This window comes from Wasmannia auropunctata, unplaced genomic scaffold, assembly GCF_000956235.1.
Source record: "Wasmannia auropunctata unplaced genomic scaffold, wasmannia.A_1.0 LD336095.1, whole genome shotgun sequence".
Lineage (NCBI taxonomy): Eukaryota > Metazoa > Arthropoda > Insecta > Hymenoptera > Formicidae > Wasmannia > Wasmannia auropunctata.
In genome coordinates, this window is record NW_012026795.1 from 1,455,362 (window position 1) to 1,473,154 (window position 17,793).

Consider the following 17,793-nt stretch of genomic DNA (forward strand, 5'->3'; position numbering starts at 1 on the left):
TTACATCTCTTCGGGGAAGATATAACGGCGTCCTATTCAAGAGAGATTCCAGAGCCTCCTCTTCGTTTCTCTTCTTCCCTCCACGCTTCACCCCCCACCCCCTGCCGGCGCCAAGTTTTTCCCGACGATTCTAATTTCGATTGTCGCGCGAATCTCCTTCGGCTCGGAAGCGACGCGCGATTATCTGCGAATTCGAATCGGGATGGATAAACGGCGCGCTCGGGAACGTCGCCGGGGTTTCTCGACCGGGCCGCGACGAGAGAAGGATTTAAAAACGTCCTCGGACACGCGACGCTTTCAAACGCGTCACGTGGCTTTCGAAAGGTTCAGACGCGCGCCGGGGCAAAACGACCGCTCGGGGTGGTCGCGACAGGGCCGGATTTGACAGGCGTGCGCGACGTAATCGAAGATTCTATCTTCAAAGAGCTCAAGCTGATCTCTCCGTCAAGCTCCGATTAGGCCAATCGGCGATTAATTTATTAGATCAAATCACTTGAAACTTTTTTTTTTTTGCACACCTTTCTTAACTCTAGACACTTTTAGCGCGATTCGCTGGCACGCCTGTTATCAACATATACGCCGCTTATGTTGCTCTCTGCACTTCGATGAAGTCAAATACTCTATGGTCGAGCTGTTGCGCGATCGAGTGTAACCTAACCTCGATGTCATCTGTCATTTTCAGCGAGCCAATTTTTTCTACTTATTTATGCGATGCTGTGAAATTTATCTTCGCGACTTGTATGATCGCGTATGGAGCACGTGTCTCGAGCTTTTCCGTCCAATAATTCACGCCGACAATTCACGTAAGTGTTGCTTATTGATTAAACGAATAAATTGTTTCGCAATAAAATCGATCTTGCAATGTTTTTTTTTTTTTCAGGGAGAGAAAAACACGTCAGTTACATATATATCGACACGTCTATGTTTTGGATCTTTGCGAAAAGTTCACAGCGCTAATTGACAACAACGCCGTCCAACAATGAACATGACAAAGAAAATAAACGTCAACTTCTCATCCCTGGTGGGCCTGAAGGCAGAGCTGTTGAGAAAGCAAGCCGAAGTGAACGAGGCCAGGTTGAAGAGCGAGCCGGTCGGCGCGCCGCCGCCGCCGTTGAGTAAGAAGAGGAGCAAGAAGACCGTTGCGGACGGCGGGGAGAGAAGCGCCAAGAGATCGGTGGACTCGGAGGAGATCGTCGCTCACAAGAAGTCGAAATTGATGCTGGAAGCCAAAGCGAGACTGTACGAGAGGTTGAAGAGGTCGAGGAACAATAACGATAAGTTTCTCGTCGACTTCGAGAACAAGTTGGACGAACCCGACGAGGAGTTCGTGGACGAGACAATCGACGAGGAATATCCCGTGGAGCCGGAGGAAAATTGGGTGGAGTATCAGGATTGTTTCGGCCGTACGAGGAAGTGCTTGCGGGAGGATTTGCCGCACATGCAAAGGAAGGATGACTTGATAAAGCAGGAAATAATGAAGAGGCACGCCGTTGAGGACCAGGAGGAGGAAAGCAAGGAACAATATCCTGTTCAGGAGAAGGAGCCCGAGATAGAGATCATGAGGAGAAAGTGGGAGGAGCAAACGCAAAAGCTCGCGGACAAGGTCGACATACATTATCAGGATGTATTATTTGACGAGGCACGGGCGCACGGCGTTGGTTACTACGCGTTCTCGCAAGACGAGGAGGAGAGAGCGAAGCAGCAGGAGAACCTGGCGAACCTGAGGAAGGACACGGAGAGGAAGCAGAGGGAGATGAAGGAGATCAAGGAATTGAGGGAGAGAATGGAGCAGAACAGGCTGAAGGCGGCGAGGATCAGGCAGCGTATCCGAGCGGGCTTGCCAGCCGAGCCTACGGAGGAGGAGTTGGCGCAAGAGGGCAAGTCGACCAACTCGACCGATAATATTAACACCGATAACGGCAATGTGTCTGCCGAAAAAGATGAAGAAGAAAAGTCTGACGAAAAAATCGAAAATCGTACGACCGCGAGTATCGATGAATCTACCCGGGAAAAGGAGACCAGTGACGAGGATAAGATAAGAGCCTTTGGGGAACTTCTGGGCAAGAAGAATCATTGGCACGTGATGTCGCAAGAGGAATGGGTTGACAAATGTCGAGCGCAGAGAATTAACGAATTCGGACCGGTTTATGACAATTTCAGAAGCGCTGGATTTTACGACAGCTCTCGACAGAGCGTCGACGAGCAGCCAACTCGTGAAGAGAAGGAAGGACTGGACAACACAGAGACTTGTAATTCCGAGAAACCTACTGAAGAATCTAATAGTAATTTACAGAGTCATAAAGATAATAACGAGCCTGTCGGTAACGAGACGGTCCCTATTGCGAAAGATAGCGATAACCAGAATGACAAAAATAATTTATCAGAATGTGACACAGTTAGTGACGATCCTCGTGAGTCTGAAAGTATAATAGGACCGACATTAACTCCTAACGTGACTTTACGCGATCTATCTCAGAGACAAGCAACTGTTTCATATCCGTTATCTCATCTAGCCAGTAATTATTCACGAAATGCATATGGATGCTCTGGAATATATGCGTCTGAACAGCAAAAGCAAGCAGATTTGGATATCCCTCTTCCAGGCGAAGATGACGTTTCACCTTCAGCTTCCAGCAGTGCCATTCACACGCGCAAACAAGAATCGTCGTCACGGGATATAAATGAAGATAAGATTATAGCAGGTCTCAAATATTTAAGAGAAAAATTCGAAGCAGGACACAGTAAATTGACACAATAGAGAATCATTTATTTATATTATGTTGAGTGTAATTTTACTGTATATATATATAGGTATATATAATTTTATAGAAAAATAAATGCAACAAGTTTTAGTTTTTGCACGGCATTTATCCGTCCCAAATAGTCTTGTGTAATGAATTAAACATAATAATATATTAATCCTTATGTTTCCGTTTCGACCTTCTGACTTGACTAGACTGTGTCGGCTCATCTATTTCCAATTTCACTTGCGATGCATCAACATTCGTGACATTGGTGTCATTACCTACAAGTAATACCACTATTTCATAAATATCTTTTAAAAACATTACTTAAACATTTAAAAACGGTACGCTGTAATAAGAATCAAGAAAGAAGACTAAGGTAATAAATATCAATAATTAAATCATTAAATATAAAAGTAAAATTAAAAAGCAGGATATAAAATTACTAGATTGATCGTGTCTTGATATAGGATGATGACAATTAGGACATCCTGAACCACCGTGATTTCTTGTATAATTCTCCAGGCAGTAAACGTGAGTTGTGGCATTACAACTGTTACACTTCTCACCCTGTAACACGATGAAAATCAATCGCTGCTGTGAAATAAGATACATGCGTTTTATACAGTCATATGAACCTTACATAGAAAAGTTCCTGTTTGCACAAAGTGCAAATTTGAAGATTATCCTCGTAGGTGTCTTTGAAATATTGCAATAACTCCGCTATGCTTCTTACTCCCATGTAATATTTGCCTTCCTGGAAAAAAAAAAATATTTTTATATTCTCCTTCAAGAATATACCATCAAAATTATATATATTAAAAATTTGGCACCTTGCTGCATAACCATCTCCTGTTGACCATCTCTTGTAAAAATTGTTCGGCATCAGTCTTAGTCAGTCTTACATTTAACGACGAGCATAAATTGAGGCAAAACGTACTCGACACGTAACCATTGTGCGAAGTAACAATTTCAGAATACACGCTGCGCAAGAGGGCCAATTCGGCTTGCGAGAATTCAGGATTGAAGCTGAAAAATAATGAATGGTATCGGTGGTGGTGATCGCGAAGCTCGTGGCAAAACGCAACGCAGTTACAATACTGAGGTATGTATTACCTGGCAGTCTTATCTTGCACCGTGCTCGCGAAGATCCAATATAGCTCTCCGGTGATTTCGCAATTTATGCATTTTATAGTCATGCACAACGGTCGTAACTTCGCGTTTATTACGTTTAATACTCGCGCCGTGTCATTGTGATCTGAAATTTGTCGAGATATCCGATAATCAAAACGCTCTCTTATTACGCATGTTTATGTTTGTGCGCAAGAAACTTTCTCGTTTTGTTTACTCCGTCGAGAACTTACGTACCGAATAACCTAATAACCAATTCTTTTCCCCGATCTTCGTGCAAAGCGCCATTGTGTATAATCGCTTGCAAAAGGGTCTTGTGTTTCTTGTCGTAGGTCATTCTCTCCCCGATTAACTTATTCGACGAATTAGGCAAACAAAATTGTATATTCAACGTCGTCGACGATAGCTGTAACCTGATGACAAACAAACGGAAATCAGAGCGGGACTTTTCCACGCGTGCGCGCGGCGCAGCAGCGATGTGCAACGCGGGCGTCGCAGGAGCCACTTGTGTTATGACAATAGGGACACACGGCAATTGTTTCACATCTAAATATTTGTGATTATTGAGCATTCGGTAATCGTCTAACGATTAATTTCTCATGACAATTAAAATCTAATTTGCATGTATTATTACATTTACATTTCTTAACGCCCCATTCTGTTAACCAAGAAAGCAAAAAATCACAGTTCTCAGGTCAATTTTATTCCGTTACAATACTTCTCGACGAAATTATTGATTAGAGTCGATATCAAAATCAGATAAGTGGCTCCTTTCGTCGCTCTCTGTACTGAAACGCAGTCCTTTTGGTCCTTTGACAACATCGATCGTGCGCGTGCGCAGACGGCCCGGCGCGGGACGTCAGTTGGCGGCACTGGGGATGACGCGCGTGACGTCAACCGAAAAACGTCGCGCGAACTCACGGCGCGCTGTCACCTGTGCCCTGGGTCCGTCCGTCTGTCATCTCGACTGTCGCCCTTCGCCCACTTCCAATTTCCCCGTTCTCATCCCCCGCCTGCGGGATCGGATGCGTACGCTGTCATCGCAGCGGCGCGCCGCGAGTGTGCCGCTGACATTATGACCCGCGGTTGGCCCGTGCGTGGACGCGTATCATCGCGAGGAGCGACCATCAGGCCCGACGGCGGCGACGACGACGACGCAGTGGCGGCGACGTCGACGGCGGCGGCAGCGCGATAGAAGAGATTACGCACGCCGCGGCTGCTGCTGCTGCTGCTGTTGAGTGCTGCTGACGCGAGGCGCGGCGCGGAGGCGAGGCGAGGCTAGGCGAGGTGAGGTGAGGTGTGGTGCGGTGAGGTGAGGTGAGGTGAGGTGGTGAGGCGAGACGGGGTGAACGAGGAGCTCCGTCTGGCGAGGCCGCGACCCTGAGCCCGATAGAGCCGAAGACGCGTGCACGAGTCCCGTCCCGCGCGGGTGGCGGTGGTGAACGTGACAGTGGCGAGGGAAGCCACAGGCGGCCGACAACAGTAGCCGAGTAGTCGGCGGACGGGTCCCGCGGAACCCGAGGAGGGACAAGCGAATCCGAGAATCGTCGCGGCTTTTGGCTTGCTTCCCGCGCCTGCGAGGGGTGGAAACTGTGCGGTGACAGGAGGCTGCCGGCAGGAAGAGCGGCGGGCCGCGCCGGGCTGCTATCGCGGGCGATCCGCCGCGATCCGAAAGGTCGCGGGTTCACGACGATTGCCCTCCCCGGTCGTCCGGAGAATGACGATTCGGCGGTGCGTCTGACGCGGGCGACGCGGCGGCGGCGGCAGCGGCGGCGGTTGCGGCGGCGGCGGCGACGGTGACGACGGCGGGCTTCGACGACGGCGGTATATTCCTCTGCCAGTGCGCCGGTGGACGACGACGAGTCGCGATCATCCGGCCGGATACCCCCCTCCCCGATCGCCGGATCGGTCGTTACACGTTATTGTAGGAGTCTCCCGCGGACGGACCTTGCGGCGGACTACTCGCAGCTTGCGTTAACGTATAAGTATACGGCGGAGTCACAAATGTGAGTTTTACCGCGCGGCGGGTCGAGAGACGTAAGATATTTCCCTCCCCCTAAAATATATACAGTGTGCGCCGTTTGTGACAGATACGCGGGGGATACGTTTGCGTACGGAGATATACGTTGTTGTTGTACGTATATATACACGCGCGGGAGAGATACTCCACGAGAGAGCCAAGATGCCGCTCTTCGGGAAGAAGGACACGAACAAGAAGATCAAGAAGGACGGGAAGGACGACCGATCGCCCTCCGTCGAGGACAAGTACGTCCTGAAGGATCTGCTAGGAACGTAAGTTCACGCGTCCTTGTCTGTCTGGCATTACCCTCCACTTCCCCGTCGAGGCTCTCTCTGCGGGAGCGCGGTGGAGAGCCGAGGGAAAACACGTTTCTGACACATGTTTCTCCTTTGTAGTAAAACGGCCTTTTCGCAGCCGGGAATTTAATCGTCGGAGCGATTATCGCGCCGCGATGTTTAACGATTGCGCGCAGAAATTTAGCGGATTAAGCGTCACGGATAAAAAGAAAAACCCCGTTAAAAAGAAGAACGTCCCGTTCCCAGATTAATTTGATATAGTGCTTTAACGGATATCCAATTTCTGCCGTAATCGCCATTTACGTTTATTAAAGAGCTTAATGACAGACCACTGAGATCTCAATCTCGCGTTTTACTCTGGGAAACACGTCATTACGGGAATCCACGATCGAGAGAAAGAGATAGGTATATATATATATATGTATATATATATATATATATATGTATGTATGTATGTGTGTATATATATATATATATATACATACACGCGCAAACGTTACGACAAACAAATATGAAGTCGCGATATTTTCTTACGCGCTTACATTTCCGATAAAGATAAAACGGCTATCTGCCCTCGCACGCAAATATTTGCGATAAAATTCTCTTCCGTTCCGATGAAAATCGCAAGTTACATAATGTCAGCCGTTATTTCCACGCTTTTGTTACGTTTCTGCATTACGCGTTCGCTCAACGATGTTATAGCGTATTGCACGATAATGCAAGACGACACACGTATATCTGCGCGTTATATCTTTCGCACGAGGAGATCGATTAAGCGTTAGCTTTAACACTTTCGCGCCTGCCACGCGTCGCATATGCGTTGACATCCCGATTCCGCGTGTAACAGATTGCTTATGAGAACAGTTATGTAACAGCGGCCGGAGGGGACGGAAGAAAAATGTTGGCACATTAACATTTTTTTATAACGCCGTTAACCTGCGGGACGCAAAATGATTTCTCATATCGAAGTGCGTAAACGCCGTAAACGATCGAAATGCGCGGAGGGAGAGGGAGAGAGAGAGAGAGAGAGAGAGGAGGGGAGAGGGGAGGGAGAGAGAAGGAGAGAGACATTCCGGTTTTAATTTGCAAAATGCATGTACGATCATGGGAAATGTGCTCGGCAATAAAAATAAACGTCGCTTGAAATCCACGCGCGACATTATTTTTCCTCGTTCCCGCGCACACATGCATTTCTTCCCTCCTCGCATTACTCTTTTTGGCTGCAGGAACGCGATATGAGCATGCATCTTTCAGGATGATATCTCCTGCCCGTCCTAAATCCGACGAAATTCGTATGACGCGCATGAATACGGGATATCCCCGCAGGCCGCACCGCGTGTCCCTTTAACCGCAGCTTCCTCGATCAGTTTCGGGAATAGATTTCTGAATGAATGAAACCGTTTCATTTCAGGTTTCAATAGCTTTTTTTTTTTTTTTTTTTTAAGAATTAACGAGTCAAGGTGACGTGTTTCTCGCGAATTCTCGAGCTTTTCGAGGGAAAGGGAAAGGGAAGAATGAGAAAATCTTATTTTGCAGCTGTGATCTTGAATGACCTTTATTTTCGTAGAACTTTTATCAAACGCCCCATTTCAGACAAACTTATTTAACGAAAAAAAGAAAAAAAAATCAGGATCACTATTGGAGAAATTGATTTGTCTTTCGACATTTTCGACAAGTAGAAACTCTGATCTCGGATTGACCGCAGAATCGGCGGTTGAAAAGGCGACTTTTGGACATTCCACAATAGATGTGTACCTTGGCCTCTGACACGCGTTCTTTCAGTTTCTTTCGTTCACGTACAAGCGACGCGCCCGCGTGTGCTAAATGGATAAATGGAAGTGTTCGTGATTTAATCTTCTTTTTCGACGCGCGCGCTAATGCGATGTAACTTTCTCCCGCGAACCACCGCGGGTCGCCTTTTTTTTTTTCCTCTAATCGGAATATCCCGCGAGCGACGACTTTTCCGTGTGTTTTTTTTTTCTCTTCCTTTTGCGACGTCGCGCGTAAAAGATGTTTTCGAACGTCGCTTAGTATGCATTAAATTGCATTAAAATCTAATGTATATGTGTCCGTAACGGCACTTGGAGATTGCTTTCTTAAACGTGCCATCAGCTGAAAATTCTATCTTAGTATTACATCGCATGGCATCGGATTTACGGAGCTCTTTAAAGGCTCTTGCAACACGGAGAAATTTGTATATCTCTTGCCTCAATGCTATCGCATATATTTTTTAATGTCCTCACTTTATCTTTGGTTCATTGATTTTTTTTGCTTAGAAAGTAAAATTACAGACGTCGGTACAATTTTACTCTGCTGCAGTACTTTTTCGACTTAACGGTTTAGCGACTGCTGACTGAGATTTGAGATCAGCTCACAGACAAATGCGCTGAATATCGTGAACATTTTTCTTCGTTACTTTGTGTACGAGCGTTATCTACATCTATTTTTTCAAATAAAATGTTTAGAAACGCGCGGGAGTCCTTGAAATATATTTCTATAATTAAACTTATCGCGGTACTATTTGTTAATTATTGAGCCGTTTATATAACAGAGTTTGCCAATGCATTGCAACACATAACGAATGTTTAATTGACTGAGAATATCGAACATGTAACGATTCTATATTAAGTGTATAAAATATATCGCTTCGCTAATTTTCGTTATTCCATAATTCCATAATGAGTATATTAATTTACTTATAAAATTGAATATTTTTGTTTAATTGTAAATTATTAAATACAATCAAAGTTAGAAATTGTTGAATATTATTAATTTTATTTTATTATTAATTTTAGTAACAGTATTTTTTGTAAGAGCTTTTTTTTAACTCCGACACTACCGCAGCTGTGCCATTTTTGATCCATCTGATAGTTTTTCTTTTCCACCGTCATTGACTATAGCTGTGCGTAAACTGAATTAGTATTAATAAAATTGTAGTATTTATAGTTATCACTTTGCTCACTTATCAAAAAATCACAAGAATAATAATAAATTATAAATAACTCATCCACGTTTTGGGGGAGGCCTAAATCACCGCGGTTCTAGTATTAAATTTTTTACTTGTTTATTTACCGAAAACTTTTCATTAAAATATCCGTTGCACTGTTGTTATGTGACAATGTTGAATTCAAAATTCGTATTTTCATTCAGTTATTTATTTATTTATATTCGAATATTGTTTATTGAAAGATTAAAAAAATGTAAAATATAATTTATATAGGATAATTTTTTTATTTTTCTCGATACATTTTTTATGCATTTTGTATATTTCAAAATATGTTTACTATGTTAACATATATTTAATTATATCAGAATTTATTATTTGCTGCACATGTAATTGGATGGATAATTTTCTAATTTTTTAAAGAAAACAAGCTGTTTAATTTCATGACAAATAATTAATACTGTCTGAGAAAAATAACACATATGTGCGGTCTCTAATTGTAATTAAATTTACTTTTGACCGATTGTCTTAAATATCGTATTTTCTTCTGTTTAGGGGAGCATTCTCTGAAGTGAGGCTGGCGGAAAGTAAAGAGAAGCCAGGTCAAATGTTTGCCGTAAAGATCATCGACAAAAAGGCGCTAAAGGGCAAGGAAGATTCGCTAGAGAACGAAATCAAAGTTCTTCGAAGGTAGGGCGCAAAGCGATTCTGAGAGCTGGGCCCATATGTATTTTGAGTAGATAAATTTTTATCGTTTACTGTAAACTCCTTGTTTGTGGTATATATATTATATATATATAGTTGCCCCTCTTGATACCTTAGGCATTTGGAAAATGACATAATTGAGTAATTTTTGAATACCAGTTCTATTATCGCTGGAATCGACTTCGATATACTTATATACGCATGCTTCTTTTTAACAAACATTCTTTACCTCGTAAGAATCATATTATTTGAATATCATACCCTCCCCCCCCCGTCCCTTTATATAGCTTTGAGCATATTAGATTCATATACCATGGCATCGTAAGTGTATAAGGCTAAAAAGAATGTCGACTTTCGCTTTCTTGGAATTATTTTGAGAATCACAAATCGTTCGATAAATATCATTCTATTCGATTATCATTGATCGCGCGGGAATCTTTTCCCACGAGGTATAATAGGCATTAATCTGTATAAGCTACTCAGTCATTGTGCTTTTCTCATTTATACGATGTTACCATGGTGTTATATAGCTCAGCTCACATGACACACTCTCGGAAAAGATCTTTTTTTCTGTGTTTCCGGGGAGCGCTGTGATATGGCATTTCGGAGTGAGCTCTGATGGCTGTCGTCTGTCCTATTATCTTTGATGTTGTATGCAAATATAATGTGCCTCGTATATAAGCTACATAGCTGTCTCGATGCTGTTAAACATACTCCAGACATATAATAATGCAGAAGCCTTCTACCGTAATCCTTTTACCCCTGTGGATACGTGTACTTACAATGTCTCCTTTTAACACTTTTGATACGTGTTAAAGCGCTACTCTCCGATGTTTATTAGCATTTGAGCTCTCTTTCCTGTCGTTATTCTATTTTATTGCGACTTACGTATATCAGCTAAATCGAGACGTGCTAAAAGAGTTAACAGTAATTAGAATGAGAAATCGATGCTTTAAAGATCCCGTTGTTACGTTATCATTTATTGATCAGCACTGCAGGAGTACAAGGTGCTACATCATACTTATATCATACATGTACATCAAATACATGTATGTATATATATATATATATATAATGTATTGCTTGGAGTTTTATAACTGAAAACTTTTTCTATACGTCATGTTAAACGCACCAACACCGCGAAGCCACAAAACATGCATACATTACAATACGGCAAGGTTGATGAAGTTTTCTCTTAAAATATAACGGATGTAAAATTTGTATAAAAAAAAATTCAATTTACATATATTATTAGATAAGCGTACCGCGGAGTTTTTGTATACTTAAAATTTCACGAAAACAATAACTGCATGTATACATGGGAAATTCAATAATATCGATCGCACACATTGATAATAGGTGTGTCGAAGGTAAAGATACATACTATTTTCATACCGCTACCACTTTGCCTCTCGCGACAACGCGACACTAACTCTCTGGCTGCACCGTGCTGTCCGTAACTATATACACGTACATCAACTTGTATTACACAAATTCATTTCTTAATAACATCACGCTGGGAGAAACGGAGCTCGCCAATGGTAAAGAATATATAGAGTCAGAGAAACCACGTAAGCGACCAGCTGCTCCCGATGTAATATTATGTAATTGTGTATGGTATTTTTATTATACTTCGTAGGTTCAGTGAAAGTGCGACACCACAGAGTGGTGGCGGATCGCTCAAGTCGGATAGTAGTGGCGAAAAGAGATGGTAAGTGCGGGCCCCAGAGTATGGGCACCAAGCTACCCATACCGCTCTCAGTATATTCTGTATCACTCGACAATATGCCATACATTTTTACATTTCAGATTTTATATTATTTTATATATACATATGTAAATACATATACGTATATATATGTATGTATGTATGTATGTATATATATATATATATATAAAGACACGCGATGTGCACGCGATTTGTGCACGTTCATCACGACGTAGAACACAGTTTTGGTATCCTTGTACTTGCCACCTTTCGCTAATTGAGAGTCTACAGCGAAACAGATAAAGGGAGAATTTGCACGTCCCACGTTTCACGTAAATAATTTTACGCGCGGAAGAGATAAATGTTGCTGCAAAGCGCTTCCGTCGGAATACTGGTTTTACTCTCGCGCGCTATAATGTATCGAATAAAGCACTTTGTGGCATTTTTCTCCTTTGTGCAAAATTACCCGCGGTAAAAGAAAAACGGGATATGTAAATGCTTCGTTTATCCGACTGCACCATGCAAGTTCTCTGTGTGAGCTTTTTAAACAATCACGTCGTAAAAGTGAACGACTTTTTGAGTGAGAACACGATGTAAATTGGCGATAAATAAATTTGACGACAGCCGTTAGATAATACTGCTTTAATCACAGAGTGGAATCTGATTTGCGCGATAAGAGAGAGTCGAGGAGACTTAATTATCTTGTAGTATCAGTATTTAAATAGATAAAGATTTCATTCAGAATGAACTGACAGTGCGTTTACAATGACATCGATAACAAGATATTATTATACTCATTGTTGTGACGGCATGACAGCGCAATTTATTGAGAAACGTTTATCATATATATCGTAGGCATGCAGAAAATTTCAAATTTATTTTAATTATGCTTCGAAATTTTGTTTGTACATTCCACATAAGTATATAATTTTGTTTATTCGTAATATAAAAAGTCACATACAAAATATAAAGTACATAGATAGAAGAAGATTCCTACATAATATATTAAAGGAATGAATAAGATTATGTTCTAATACTTTCTAGATTTTTCATAATCCAAAACTGTGTTATTTTATGCATATATATCGTAAAACAAAAACAACGTAACGCATATCGTAAAGTAACGAATAAAAGAGCCTGATTGCCGCGAACAATCATATTATGTGCGTTTAGAAGATATTGATATCGATTTTTTAATTTAAAAATAATATTGATGCACAAATTTGTCTATACGACTAATAATAGAACTAATAGTAGAACAAATTGAAGAAAAGTTTATGACATATTCATATTTACTTAACTGTTTACCGATCGCAAGTAGAAATATTTGATTCTTTTATTCTTTAACTCTTTAATATCGTTTTCATTTTCTATTTATGTTGATTAAATGTTGTCTACTGCATCATCGAAAGATTTTGTTTTATTTTATAAAATTAGAAGTAGATAATAATAAAATTTACTACGATTGCACTGCCAAATTTAATTATAGGCATTAAAAAGTACATATACGGTGCTATATTTTTAATACTACTTGTTGACCGATCAGATTAGATTATTTCTATCGTGGATTTTACAAAAATCGTAAATAGATCACTGCAGGATCATAAATCAAAATGAACGCGTCGCGCCTTACGAAGAAGAAAAACCTTATATAATAAGCCTTATATAATAACGCAAAAACTTCGCGCACTCGTATATATATTCCATCTATGAAAAAAAAGCTTCCACGTATCCACGTGCTGACTCATATGATGCTGCTCTAGTGATCTTAGTACACTCGATATGCGAAAGATTTGATCAATTACGTTGCATACAGAAGCTCGTATCTTAACGAGCTGGCTGTTTAATGAACAGGTTTTCTCAAGGTAATATAACATGAAATATGTACAAGAGATAATGAAGTAAATATTCGAGTTTCACGAGAAAACAATGTTAGGATAAGCTAAGTTGAGCAAAGGTTGTTGTAGAGTCATTATAAGATAATTGCGATTTAGAGAGCAACCTCTTTCTTTTCTCATATTTTGTACTTACTAGACGTTTAAATTTCCACGTTGACATTTTTATTTATGTAACACAATTGCAATAGTTAATGGACCCCTCATATCTTCCGGATCCTTGTACATATTTAGTAGATATTGCTTTGTTGCTATTGAATAACATTGTAAATAGTTACTCTTTCTACGTGGATGTGATTGTCTGTATTTAATTAACAATCTGTGTGCCAAGTATAAGATATAATTTCGGCAAATATTTGAAGCATGTTTCATTTAATATATTATGCAGTCAACATTGAGCTACTTTGCATTGCTACTTAATGTTATCATGTACGAGTTTATTATTTTGCGAGTTCAAGATTGTTAATTATATATGTATAAATATTACAATTGTAACAGCGAATATATTTATAAGTTCTTTGGATTATATATGTTTTGAATAATGGTTCACATAGCTTTGTATCTGTACCTTGTGGAAAAAGAGGAATCTACATCCTTTATAATACAATCTTTAGTATTTTGTTAATAATAATAGTAACGAAAAGAGCGCTGATCTTTTTTCCAATCGATGTTTTTAATGTTATTAAACGCGATTGTGAGATTCTTATCATTAAATTATAATTTCTGCATATTCAAGATACAGATATAGGCATAATGCTCTACTGTATACCTTAAAATTTATCATAGACATCTATATTAATTCTACCATGTAAAGTAAGTTGCCAAAATTTGGTTCTTTGATTAGCTTTTATCTCGTTTTTATATTAATATTCTTTTAGAGAGAAACGTATAACAGCACAAAGTAAATAATATAAATTCAACATTGACTTACACTCTACTTATCGTATAAGCGAAGATTATTCTAATATTACGGCATATTAAAAATCATCGCGTGAATCAATTGTATGCATAATACGTAATGGCTTTAAATTAGAAAAAGGAAACATGTTATTCCAGGCTAACCCACCCCAATATCGTTCAATTGCTGGAGACGTTCGAGGACAAGCACAAAGTCTACTTAGTCATGGAGCTGTGAGTAGCGCGTAATTCTGTTATTCTTTGGCATAATGTAATCTCGAAGACATTTGATATATTAAAAAAAGATGAATATATTCGAAATTATATTAGGGTCACTGGCGGTGAGCTATTCGACAGGATTGTCGAGAAGGGCTCGTACACAGAGAAGGACGCGTCCGGTTTAATAAGGCAAGTGCTCGAGGCGGTGGACTACATGCACGAACAGGGTGTCGTTCACAGAGATCTCAAACCGGAGAATCTCCTGTATTATAGCCCGGACGAGGACAGCAAGATCATGATCAGCGATTTCGGCCTATCGAAGATGGAAGACTCCGGGATTATGGCGACCGCTTGCGGCACACCGGGATACGTCGGTGAGTCTTTTAACGAGGCGAAAGAGGGCGAAAAGAAAAAAAAAATAGAGACGGATTTCAAGCATCGGTGATCAAACGTGCATTATTCCGATGATCCGCAGCACCCGAGGTTCTCGCGCAGAAACCGTACGGCAAAGCGGTGGACGTGTGGAGTATAGGGGTCATCTCGTACATCCTCTTGTGCGGATATCCTCCGTTTTACGACGAGAATGACGCCAATCTGTTCGCACAAATTCTGAGAGGTAATGGAATGAACTTTCAGACCGTGGTTTTCGCGATAAGGCCTAATGCGGTGTTAATGCGGTATTAGTCGCTACTTTTAGGATCGATAATCTCATATGAGAAGCTTAATAAATTAATTGGATTAGAGTAAAATGTCAAATCAATTTGAAATTGCATTGTTATGATAATACTTAAATATTCTATATGACACTAGATATTTCTGTACAATTTGTGTACAATTTGTGCTAATAACGACATAAATAAGGAGTTTATATATAAATCTGAAATTACGAGTATCTGTAAATAAGAGTATACAATGCAAAATAGTATTTATTCTAATTTTTAGATGGTAAAGTATTTGCTCGATTTAATTCATATCTTTCCTGCGAATATTTATGTAATTTTTTTTTTTTTGGATTCGCGAATGTCTAATGGCCGATATAATTTTAACGAAATACACTCTATAAAGTTTATTCAGCAACAAGCTAACCAGATTATTGTAGGTGAATTTGAATTTGATTCACCGTACTGGGATGATATCAGTGCTTCTGCAAAGGATTTCATTGAAAAGCTAATGTGCGTCAATGTTGAGCAACGTTATACGTGCAAGCAGGCCCTTGCGCATCCCTGGTAAGAATCCTTAGAATCTCGTCAAAATGAAAATTACTGAAAAGGTTTACTTTGCATATTTGCATATTAATGCAGTAGTAATAAAATTCTACAATATAGCCGAGTTATTTTGCAAGCGCACAACAGAATATGCAAGAAGAGCTTTAAATGTAAATTTTAATGTATCTCTGTATCTTAAAGTTGCGCGGATACTAAAAAAACTGATTTGTTTATAAAATGAGACATATATGGACTAAGCAAGTAGATATTTTTCTCAGCACTTGTCATCCGTCTGTGTTTAAAAAATTTAGTAAGTCAATCATGATTCTTAATCACGTGCGTTCTGTATAATCCGATGATTTAAAAGTAAAATGACAGGATGACAAACTCATGACAGCTAATAAATTACATTCTTACGATGATTGTATCGTTGCTTCATTGTTTCGAAATACTTTTACATTTTTTTAATACGCACACATTACTAAACTTACATTCGTAGCATGAACGCATTATAATACTGTATCAACGTTTTCAGGATTTCTGGCAACGCAGCTAGCAATAAGAACATTCATGGTACTGTATCCGAACAACTTAAAAAGAACTTCGCCAAGTCGAGATGGAAGGTTGGTGTCGCCGGTTGATTAGCATGCTATCAATTTATGTACCTTTACCTGTCGGGCGCTACAGGAGTGTCTTCTTGTGTCACGATTGCAGCAAGCGTACCATGCGGCCACGGTCATACGTCAGATGCAACGGCTGGCGCTAAACAGCGGCCAGCAGCAGCAGCAGCAACAGGAGGGTACGGGCTCGATCGGCCCCTCCAGCGGCAACCCTATGCAATATCGAGAGCAATCGCAGGTCAGCTACAACCAGCACACGGGGTCGCTGGGGCCGTCGCCGCCGCCCTCGAGCAATCTCAGCAATTGAGGCGGACGCGCGGGCCGTTGCTCACCGTGTCGAGCCTGATGTTTACGAATCTCACTTCTCACTTCCATTCCAATCACTCCCGCCGACTACTTGCCGTCGCTATACATGTGCAACAACAAACGCTTCAAGCTGTGGGGAGGAGAGGCAACACAATACGCACCGCTCTCTGTCCATTTCTCTTTCGGGACAACATGTGTCGCAACTTAGGAAGCAACGGAGGCATAAGAAGAGCCGAGCTTTAGGCACCGCTAGAGTACACACGCGCGCGCGCGCGCGCGCGCACACGAAGGGCAGCGTATCACGCGACGCGTAGCTGTCGCTTTCGAGCTACGGGAGCGACGGGGGAGAGATAGATTAGAGGCAATTCGCTTCGCGCCAGTGACGCGTACCCATATACGTATAATACACATGTACATGCAGAAACGCAGTTACCATCGAAAGGCGTAAACTACAATTCGCTTTGGCTGGTCCATGCGATACAATACGATTCTTGTACCCTCTTCTATAGCAGTACGGCAGTTACGTTCGCAGGCTTTATTCTTATGATTTACGACATTTCCCTACGTTACACACACCATAAGCAATAGCTCGTAGCAGTTTGCCGAATATACGTTTCGCGTCGATCTGACAGAATGGGAGGCGGGTGACATCTTTATAGATAAGACTTGAAGATGGTGTGTCGCGATCATGTCCTGCACACTTTGTTAGATCGAATCCGTTCTATATTATATATATATATATATAAAATGAGGTATATATGAAGTATATATACATATAAATATATATGCATTACGCGAACAGTACAACGACAAGTTTTTATATTTTATAAAATTCGATGTAATAAGTAGCGCGGCTGTTTGATACAATTCTGTGCAGCATAGAGACCTGTACCTTAGGACACGGATAAATATGATTCCCACACTACGGTTCCTATGTAATTCGATCCTCGCACGCCGTAAACATATACACCTCGGAACGATAGAGAATATTCCCCCTATCGACTTACCAAGAGTCGACGATACGCAAAAAAAACTAACTACCAAAACGCATTACGATATCGAGAGGTCGCTTAGTGCACAGAGACGTAGCCTGATTTGTTTCT

At 41.1% G+C, this 17,793-nt stretch overlaps 3 protein-coding genes across 7 annotated transcripts; 2 read left to right on the forward strand and 1 right to left on the reverse strand.

Annotated features, from left to right (window-relative positions):
- The first annotated feature begins 527 nt into the window (after nt 1-527).
- On the forward strand, nt 528-2,881 carry LOC105462671 (coiled-coil domain-containing protein 174). Its single transcript, XM_011709455.1, has 2 exons — nt 528-803; nt 881-2,881. Exon 2 carries the CDS (start codon nt 980-982, stop codon nt 2,756-2,758), a length of 1,779 nt encoding a protein of 592 aa, XP_011707757.1. The 5' UTR covers nt 528-803; nt 881-979; the 3' UTR covers nt 2,759-2,881.
- Nucleotides 2,848-6,750, reverse strand: LOC105462670 (non-structural maintenance of chromosomes element 1 homolog). Of its 4 annotated transcripts, none has more exons than XM_011709454.1 (7): nt 6,734-6,750; nt 4,113-4,288; nt 3,861-4,002; nt 3,578-3,773; nt 3,388-3,501; nt 3,191-3,314; nt 2,848-3,025 (listed from the first exon to the last, which is right to left on the reverse strand). In XM_011709454.1, coding segments are annotated over exons 1-7 (864 nt in total). In that variant the 5' UTR covers nt 6,736-6,750; the 3' UTR covers nt 2,848-2,915. The 4 variants fall into 4 exon arrangements, with proteins under 4 accessions (XP_011707756.1, XP_011707752.1, XP_011707754.1 ...); XM_011709450.1 differs by lacking the exon at nt 6,734-6,750 and adding an exon at nt 4,797-4,862; XM_011709452.1 differs by lacking the exon at nt 6,734-6,750 and adding an exon at nt 4,516-4,683.
- On the forward strand, nt 5,685-16,774 carry LOC105462669 (calcium/calmodulin-dependent protein kinase type 1). 2 transcript variants are annotated; one of them, XM_011709448.1, is made up of 10 exons: nt 5,685-5,881; nt 5,966-6,167; nt 9,691-9,825; nt 11,480-11,551; nt 14,500-14,574; nt 14,671-14,933; nt 15,035-15,175; nt 15,659-15,785; nt 16,300-16,387; nt 16,479-16,774. In XM_011709448.1, exons 2-10 carry the CDS (start codon nt 6,058-6,060, stop codon nt 16,689-16,691), a joined length of 1,224 nt encoding a protein of 407 aa, XP_011707750.1. In that variant the 5' UTR covers nt 5,685-5,881; nt 5,966-6,057; the 3' UTR covers nt 16,692-16,774. The 2 variants fall into 2 exon arrangements, with proteins under 2 accessions (XP_011707750.1, XP_011707751.1); XM_011709449.1 differs by lacking the exon at nt 11,480-11,551.
- Nucleotides 16,775-17,793: the final 1,019 nt, after the last annotated feature.